Source organism: Macrotis lagotis, chromosome 8 (genome assembly GCF_037893015.1).
Source record: "Macrotis lagotis isolate mMagLag1 chromosome 8, bilby.v1.9.chrom.fasta, whole genome shotgun sequence".
NCBI classification, from domain to species: domain Eukaryota; kingdom Metazoa; phylum Chordata; class Mammalia; order Peramelemorphia; family Peramelidae; genus Macrotis; species Macrotis lagotis.
Genome location: NC_133665.1, coordinates 136116165 through 136125141, shown reverse-complemented (window position 1 = coordinate 136125141; position 8977 = coordinate 136116165). Strand labels below are relative to the sequence as shown.

The following is an 8977-nucleotide window of genomic DNA, read 5'->3' as shown; positions in this document are numbered from 1 at the left end:
TATAAAAGTTCCCTCTACCTGCTCTATTAACTGAGAAGGTTCATATAAGTATTATCAGTGTCATTTTTCTATGCAGGAATACATGCAGTTCATCATTAAGTCCCTCATATTTTCCCCCTCTCCTCCACTCTCTATGCTTCACCTGAGTCCTGTATCTGAAGATCAAACCTTCTGTTCAGCTCTGGCCATTCCAACAGGAACATTTGAAATTCCCCCAGTTCATTGAAAGTCCATCTTTTCCCCTAGAAGAGGCCATTCAACCTTGCTGGGTAGTTGATTCTTGGCTGCATTCTAAGCTCTTTTGCCTTATGGTATATTATATTCCAAGCCCTACGAGCTTCCAATGTAGTTGCTGCTAAGTCCTGTGTGATCCTGACTGCAGCTCCATGATATTTGAATGGTGTCCTGGCTGTTTGTAATATTTTCTATTTGACTTGGGAGTTCTGGAATTTGGCTATAATATTCCTAGGGGTTGGTTTTTTGGGATCTCTTTCTCAGGGGATCAATGGATTCTCTCCATTTCTATTTTGCCCTCTGCTTCTAGGATATCAGGGCAATTTTCCTGTAGTAATTCTTTGAAAATGATGTCAAGGCTCTTTTCCTGATCATGACTTTCAGGTATTCCAATAATTTTTAAATTATCTTTCCTAAGTCTGTTTTCCATATCAGTTGTTTTTTCAACGAGATGTTTCACATTTTCTTCTAATTTTTCATTTTTTTTGGTTTTGAAGTAATGAATCCTGGTTTCTCGTAAATTCATCAATCTCCCCTAGTTCTATTCTTTGTCTGAAGGATTTGTTTTCCTCAGAGAGTTTTCTTATCTCTTTTTCCAACTGGCCAATTTTGCTTTTTAAAGCATTCTTCTCCTCAATAACTTTTTGAACTGTTTTATCCATTTGACCTAAGCTGGTTTTTAGCATGCTATTTTCTTCAGCATTTTTTTGGATTTCCTTGACTAAGCTGCTGACTTCATTTTCATGTTTTTCCTGCATCTCTCTCCTTTCTTTTCCCAGTTTTTCTTCTAATTTCCTCATTTGATTTTCAAAGTCTTTTTTGAGCTCTGTCATAGCCTGAGCCCAATTTCTGTTTTTCTTGGAGCCTTTAGATGCAGGAGCTTGTGTTTCCTCATCTTCAGACTGAGTATTTTTGATCCTTCTTGGGCTCATATGCAAAATATTTCTCAATGGTGTTCCTCTTATTTCTATGCTTGCTCATTTTCCCAGCCTGAGCCTGGTTTTGGGGTTTCTGAGCTTTTGGGACACTCCCACAAGGGTCTCAGTGTGTGAGGCTCTGTCCTCCCTCCTGGTCTGTGAATGACCATATGCGCCCCCCTCTGCCACAGGGCTGAGGTGGGGGGGGCTGCTGTTCTATGGGGGGGGGCCTAGACTGCGATCAGGATCTGAATGTGTTTGGAGCCCCAGAGTCCTGTTCCAGGGACAGAGGACAGAGCTCTGCAGTCTCTCTCTTCACTCCCCTCCCTCAGCTCAATGGGCTCATGCCCTGGAGGCGCCTGCCTGCTTCTGTTCCTGGATCTGGGCTGGGGAAAGACCATGTTGCTTGCTGTGTGCCCTGAGGTCTGGGTTTCACATGTTTGCTCTGGCAGATGTCCCCCACTTTGTGCCCGGTGCTCCCCGGGGTGCAGCTCAGGAGACTCCCCTGTTGCTGTGAGCTGCGGCTCCCATCGCACTGGGGCTGCCTCTGGAATGCTGAAGTTCTTTCGCTCTGGCGGGTCACCGTTCTGGCTGGCTGCCCCTCCAACCCCGGGGAGCAGAGCCTTTCTGCTTTTTCACGTTACCCTGAGTAGGAGAACTGCCTCACTGGGACCCTTTGTGGGTTCTGTCTCTCGAAAGTTTAGTTAGAGTCCTTAGTTCCGAAGTTTTTATGAGAGAGCTTCTAAGAGATGTTCCTCTCTTGCAATCTTGGCTCTGCCCCCTCCACATTGTTTTTTAAGAAAGATTTTATTTTGGGTTTTACAATATTTTCCCCCATTCTTGCTTTCCCTCCCTGACAGAAGGCATTCTGTTAGTCTTTACATTGGTTCCATATTATACATTGATCTCAGATGAATGTGATGACAGAGAAATCATATCTTTAAGGAAGAAAAATAAAGTATGAGATAGTAAAATTACATAATAACTTTTTTTTTCCTAATTTGATGGTAATGGTTTTTGGTCTTTGTTCAAAGTCCCACAATTCTTTCTCTGGATACAGATGGTATTTTCCATAGTAGATAGCCCAAAATTGTCCCTGGTTGTCGCACTGAAGGGATAAGCAAGTCCATCAAGGTTGATCATCACTCCCATGTTGCTGTTAGGGTGTTCAGTGCTTTTCTGGTTCTGCTCATCTCATTCAGCATCAGTTCATGCAAATCTTTCCAGGCTTCCCTGAATTCCCATGTCTCCTGGTTTCTAATACAATAATTGTGTTCCATGACATACATACACCACGGTTTAAGCCATTCCTCAATTGAAGGACATTTACTTGATTTCCAGTTCTTTGCCACCACAAACAGGGCTGCTATGAATATTTTTGTACAAGTGATGTTTTTACCCCTTTTCATCATCTCTTCAGGGTATAGACCCAGTAGTGGTATTGCTGGATCAAAGGGTATGTATATTTTTGTTGCCCTTTGGGCATAATCCCAAATTGCTCTGCAGAAAGTTTGGATGAATTCACAGCTCCACTAACAATGTATTAGTGTCCCAGATTTCCCACATTCCACATTGGTCACTGTCTTTCCTGGTCATATTGGCCAATCTGAGAGGTGTGAGGTGGTATCTCAAAGATGCTTTAATTTGCATTTTTTAAATAAGTAATGATTTGGAGCAATTTTTCATATGACGGTGGGCTGCTTTGATTTCCTCAGCTGTAAATTGTGGTGTTCACATTTTCTTTTTTTGTAAAATGAGAGAATTGGGTTAGATTCTTTCTGAGACAAGTTCTATTTCTAGATCTATGATTTTATTATCTGGATTCAAGTCCTGATTCTGTTTTATCTGTTTGGGCAATTTACCTTAGTAATTTAACTTAACTGTTCTATGAAACTCTTATTATTTACAGGACATTGTAGCTCTGAATGAGCGGAGATAGGTTCCAAATGGGATTTTTTTTTCCTATGCAGGGAACTAGAAAAGACTTTAGTCATGTTGACTTGTTTCTGTCCTTCAGGAATCTGGAGAGCGTGGAACAGCGCATCTCTCTAACCTGAAAGCCAGAAACCCCGGGGGAAGAGACCCTTTCTAGTCTTCAGGCAAGCATTCTCCTCCATTTCAGCAAGTGCCGTAAAATAGACGTAGACGTTGGTATCCTTTAAGGTGAGTCGGAGCAAGGAGTCACTAAGAGCCAGCATCTGCGGGCACCGCCCGTGGCCGTGGCCCGAAGCAAAGCCCCACAGCTCGGCGGCTCCAGCCAGGCCGCGCATCGCCCTTGCCTTGGGGCTCGAGGGCCCAGGCGCTGCGGCGGGGGCCCTGCGGGCCGCCCCAGGGAGGCAGGAGGCCTGCCCGGCCGCACCCCATAAAGTACAGCCGGGGGCTTGGCTCCCACAGAAGCGCCTTGTGCCCGCCTGCACGGCCCCTGAGGAGTGGGGGGCGAGGGAGTGGGGCCCCCCGAGGAGTGGGGCGGCGAGCGAGGAAGTGGGCCCCCCAGGAGCGGGGCCCCCCAGGAGCGGGGCGGGGCGGAGAGGGAGTGGGCCCCCCAGGAGCAGAGAGGGAGGGAGTGGGCCCCCCAGGGGCGGGGCGGAGAGGGAGTGGGCCCCCCAGGGGCGGGGGGCGAGGGAGTGGGCCCCCCAGGGGCGGGGCCGCCGGGCCTGGGCACGAGGTCTGCTCCCGCGCCCTCCGGGCCACGCGGTCACAGCGACGTCACCGAGGGGGGCGGAGGACCCGGATGCAGTGTGGCCCCTGAGGCGCCCCGCGCGGAGCCCCTCCGCGGAATCTGGGGTGCGCCCGGCTCCGTGCCCGGGACCCCTGCCAAGCGCAGAGGGACGTGCCTGCGGCGCGGTCTCGGGGCGGCAGAGGAAGGGGGCGCCAACTGCGGAGAACCCGCCCTGCGGGGGGCGGGGGGCGGAGCCCCGCAGAGCGGCGCCTCCCCCGGAACGCGGGGGCGCGGGAAAGACTACCATTCCCGGCATGCCCCGCCACGGAGGCCCGCCGGCATTGGCTGTCCGTCCGGCGCCGACCAATAAGATGAGGCGTTGTTGGCCCGGAGCTCGCGGCGGAGGCCCAGGGAGCCGGAGGGACCCGGGAGTCCCGAAGAGGGTGCCGGGGGTCCTGCGGCAGAAGCAGTTGGTTGGCGCCGCTTCCCGTCGCCCCCAGAGCCAGCGCCAGGGGCTCCGCCGGGAGGGTGGGCATGGGGAGCACCGAGAGCACTCCCCGCAAGGTGTCCTTCGAGATGGACGAGGAGGAGCGGGTGCGGGTGCTTCAGGGGATCCGGGTGAGTGCGGGGCCGGGCCGGGCCGGCGGGAGGGGGCGCGGGGCGGGGGGCCGGGGCCCGGACCCACGTGGGACTTGTCCAAGGTCACGGCGCGGGGGGCCGGGGCGCGCACGCTGCACTCCTGTTCCTTTCGGCGAACCCCCGGGAAAAGGGGGAACAATAAATAAAACTGGCGTTCTTTTTCATGGCTGTATTTACTTCCAGGTCAGCACGCGCCCCCTCCTCACCCCGCGCCCTCCAGCTGAGGGAGCCACGAACCACCAACCGGCCCGTTAGAGAAGCGCGTGGGGCAGAGCAGAGCCCCCGCTGCCCCTCCCCTCGTGTCCGCGCACACACGAAATGCAGGCCCCTTTTACACAGACACACGTGTGTTCATGTGCAAACCGCATGTGGACATGCAGGGGAAACAGACCAGCGTGTGGGATAAGGAAACAGGCTGCATGTGTGGGTGCCTGCACTGTGCTTATACATACACACACAGGAGGAAACCGAGACCCTCATGTGTTCATATGTATTACATGTATAATGTATATATATAAGCACATATGAGGAAACTGAGGCCCTCATGCGTTCATATGCATTATATGTATAACATACACACATAGGAGGAAACTGAGGCCCTCATATGTTCATATGCATTATATGTATAATGTATACATATATAAACACATATGAGGAAACTAAGGCCTTCATGCATTCATATGCATTATATGTATAACATATAAACACATAGGAGGAAACTGAGACCCTCATGTGTTCATATGTATTATATACATAATGTATGTATATAAGCACATATGAGGAAACTGAGGCCCTCATGCGTTCATATGCATTATATGTATAACATACACACATAGGAGGAAACCAAGACCCTCATGTGTTCGTATGTATTATATGTATAATATATATAAGCACATATGAGGAAACTGGGGCCCTCATGCATTCATATGCATTATATGTATAACATACACACATAGGAGGAAACCGAGACCCTCATGTGTTCATCTGTATTATATGTATAATGTATATATATAAGCACATATGAGGAAACTGAGGCCCTCATGCGTTCATATGCATTATATGTATAACATACACACATAGGAGGAAACTGAGGCCCTCATATGTTCATATGCATTATATGTATAATGTATACATATATAAACACATATGAGGAAACTAAGGCCTTCATGCATTCATATGCATTATATGTATAACATATAAACACATAGGAGGAAACTGAGACCCTCATGTGTTCATATGTATTATATGCATAATGTATGTATATAAGCACATATGAGGAAACTGAGGCCCTCATGCATTCATATGCATTATATGTATAACATACACACATAGGAGGAAACCGAGACCCTCATGTGTTCATCTGTATTATATGTATAATGTATATATATAAGCACATATGAGGAAACTGAGGCCCTCATGTGTTCATATGCATTATATGTATAACATACACACATAGGAGGAAACCGAGACCCTCATGTGTTCATATGTATTATGTGTATAATGTGCATATATCTATATCTATATAAACACATAAGAGGAAACTGAGGCCTCATGCGTTCATATGCATTATATGTATAACATGCACACATAGGAGGAAACTGAGGCCCTCATATGTTCATATGCATTATATGTATAATGTATACACATATAAACACATGAGGAAACTGAGGCCCTCATGCGATCATATGCATTATATGTATAACATATAAACACATAGGAAACTGAGACCCTCATGTGTTCATATGTATTATATGTATTATATATACATATATATGTGTGTGTGTATATATATATATATATATATACACACACACACACACATATGAGGAAACTAAGGCCCTCATATGCATTATATGCATTATATGTATAACATATACACATAGGAAGAAACTGAGGCCCTCATTGTTCATATGCATTATATGTATAATATATAAACACATATGAGGAAACTGAGGCCCTCATGTGTTTATATGCATTATATATGTATAATATATAAACACATATGAGGAAACTGAGGCCCTCATGTGTTTATATGCATTATATATGTATAACATAGAAACACATAGGAGGAAACAGACCCTTATGTATTTATACATATTATATGTATAATGTGTATATATAAACACATATGGGAAACAGAGGCCCTCCTGTTTATATGCATTATATGTATAATATATAAACACACATGAGGAAACTGAGGCCCTCATGTGTTCATATGCATTATATGTATAATATATAAACACATATGAGGAAACTGAGGCTCTCATGTGTTTATATGCATTATATGTATAATATATAAACACTTATGAGGAAACAGAGGCCCTTGTGTTTATATACAATGTACACGATACACATGTAAAATGTACATACAAACATGCGAGAACTGAGGTCCTCCTGTGTTTATATATTTTGTGTATAATATGTATAGGCACCCACATACTTAGATACATGTCTCTATCTACACAAATGTATACACAGATACAGACTTCAGTTTGCCTGTTTTTGTGTATGTACATATACACATTGATACAAGTCTTGGTGTATATGTATGTGCATGAATACAGAGGTGTGTATATGCATACATTTACATACACAGAAACTGACAGCCTCATAGCTATGTGGTTGTATGTAATATGCATATGAATCAGGAAAACTCTTCATGAGTTCAAATACAGCTTCTGACACTCAGCATTGTGAGTCACTTCACCTACCTCAGTTTTCTCATTTGTAAAGTGAACTGGAGAAGGAAATGGTAAAGCACATTAGGACCTTTACCAAGAAAATCCCAAATTGGGTCACAGAGAGTTGGACACAATTGAAAAATGCCTGAACAACGAAAACCACACAGCTAGAGAGAGAGAGATGGGTGGAAGGAGCCAATAGAGGAATCTATTTTGCTTGACTACTACTACTACTACTACTACTACTACTACTACTACTACTACTACTACACACACACACACACACACACACACACACACACACAAATCTATTTAAATATAGATATATCAATTTGCATCATGAGCTATCATCTCACTATTAGGGTCGTAGCGTAAAAACTTTTTTTTTAAAAACAAATATGTATAATCAGAAAAAGTAATTTTCCTGTTCAAAAATCATCTGTCTCAATCTATAACTTGAGTCTATTACAGCTTTATTTTATTTTTTCCAATTATATGCAAAGAATAGTTTTCAGCATTCATCTTTTTGTAATCTTTTGGGCACCAGAGTTTTCTTTTTTTTTTTTACTATTTTTTTGTTTGTTTTTTTTTTCAAGGCAAACGGAGTTAAGTGGCTTGCCCAAGGCCACACAGCTAGGTAATTATTAAGTGTCTGAGACCGGATTTGAACCCAGGTACTCCTGACTCCATAGCCGGTGCTTTATCCACTGTGCCACCTATCCGCCCCTGGTACCAGAGTTTTCAACCACTCTCCCATCCCTCCCTCCCCATGGCAGCAAGCAATATGATATAGATTGTATGTCAGTCATGTTTAACATATTTCCATATTAGACATGTTGTGAAAGAAGAAATGGAACTAAAGTGGGGAAGAGCCATGAGAAAGAAAGAAAAAGTATGAAAGAAGTTTTAAAAAGAGAACATACTCTGCTTTGGTCTGTATTCAGACTCCACAGTTTTTTCTCTGGGATTGATGGCACTGTCCATTACAGGTCTTTTAGAATTGTCTTTGATCACAGAACAGCTGTTCTCACTGTTTTATTTTGTTTTTGTTTTGTTTTTTTTTAGGTTTTTGCAAGGCAAATGGGGTTAAGTGGCTTGCCCAAGGCCATACAGCTAGGTAATTATTAAGTGTCTGAGACCGGATTTGAATCACTGTTTTATTAAGATGACTTGGGTAGCACAAAATAATACCTTGTAACAAATGTGTATGGTCAAGCAAAATAGATTTCCCCCTTTGCTATGTCCAAAAATATCTGTCTTCCTCTGCCACTCTCTGTCAGAGGGTAGGCAGCCTGCTTCATTAGAAGTCATCTTTTACTGGTTTTGTTCTTCGAGTTGAATGGTGTTCCTAAGTCTTCCTAAGCTGTTTGTCTATATGATGATGTATAAATTTCCTTCTGCTTAGTCTCACTTTGCATCTGTTCAAAGAACAATAGCAATTATTCCTTGACATTGGCAGGGGTTAGGGCACAGAAACCCTGCAAATGTCAACAACTCAGAATACCTCTTGAAGGCCCCATTAGTTCTTCAGTCATGTCCCAGTTTTAGGTTTTTTTGTTTTTTGTTTTTTTTGCAAGGCAAATGGGGTTAAGTGGCTTGCCCAAGGCCACACAGCTAGGCAATTATTAAGTGTGTGAGACTGGATTTGAACTTAGGTACTCCTGACTCCAAGGCTGGTGCTTTATCCACTACACCACCTAGCTGCCTGTATGTCCCAGTTTTTATGATTGCACTTGGGGTTTTCTTGGCAAAGAAACTGGAGTGGTTTGCTTTTCTTTATCAAGCTCATTTAACAGATTAGAAAACCGAGGCAACCATTTTGTGTGTGTGTGTGTGTGTGTGTGTGT

At 44.5% G+C, this 8977-nt stretch overlaps 1 protein-coding gene across 1 annotated transcript in view; it reads left to right on the top strand.

Moving 5' to 3' along the window:
- The first annotated feature begins 2837 nt into the window (after positions 1–2837).
- LOC141496546 (uncharacterized) overlaps positions 2838–8977 on the top strand; it is a 185268-nt gene continuing 179128 nt past the window's right edge. Inside the window, exons 1-2 of the mRNA XM_074199039.1 lie at positions 2838–2843; positions 3315–4428. Coding sequence (XP_074055140.1) covers positions 2838–2843; positions 3315–4428 — 1120 coding nt within the window. The remainder of the gene's footprint in view (positions 2844–3314; positions 4429–8977) is intronic.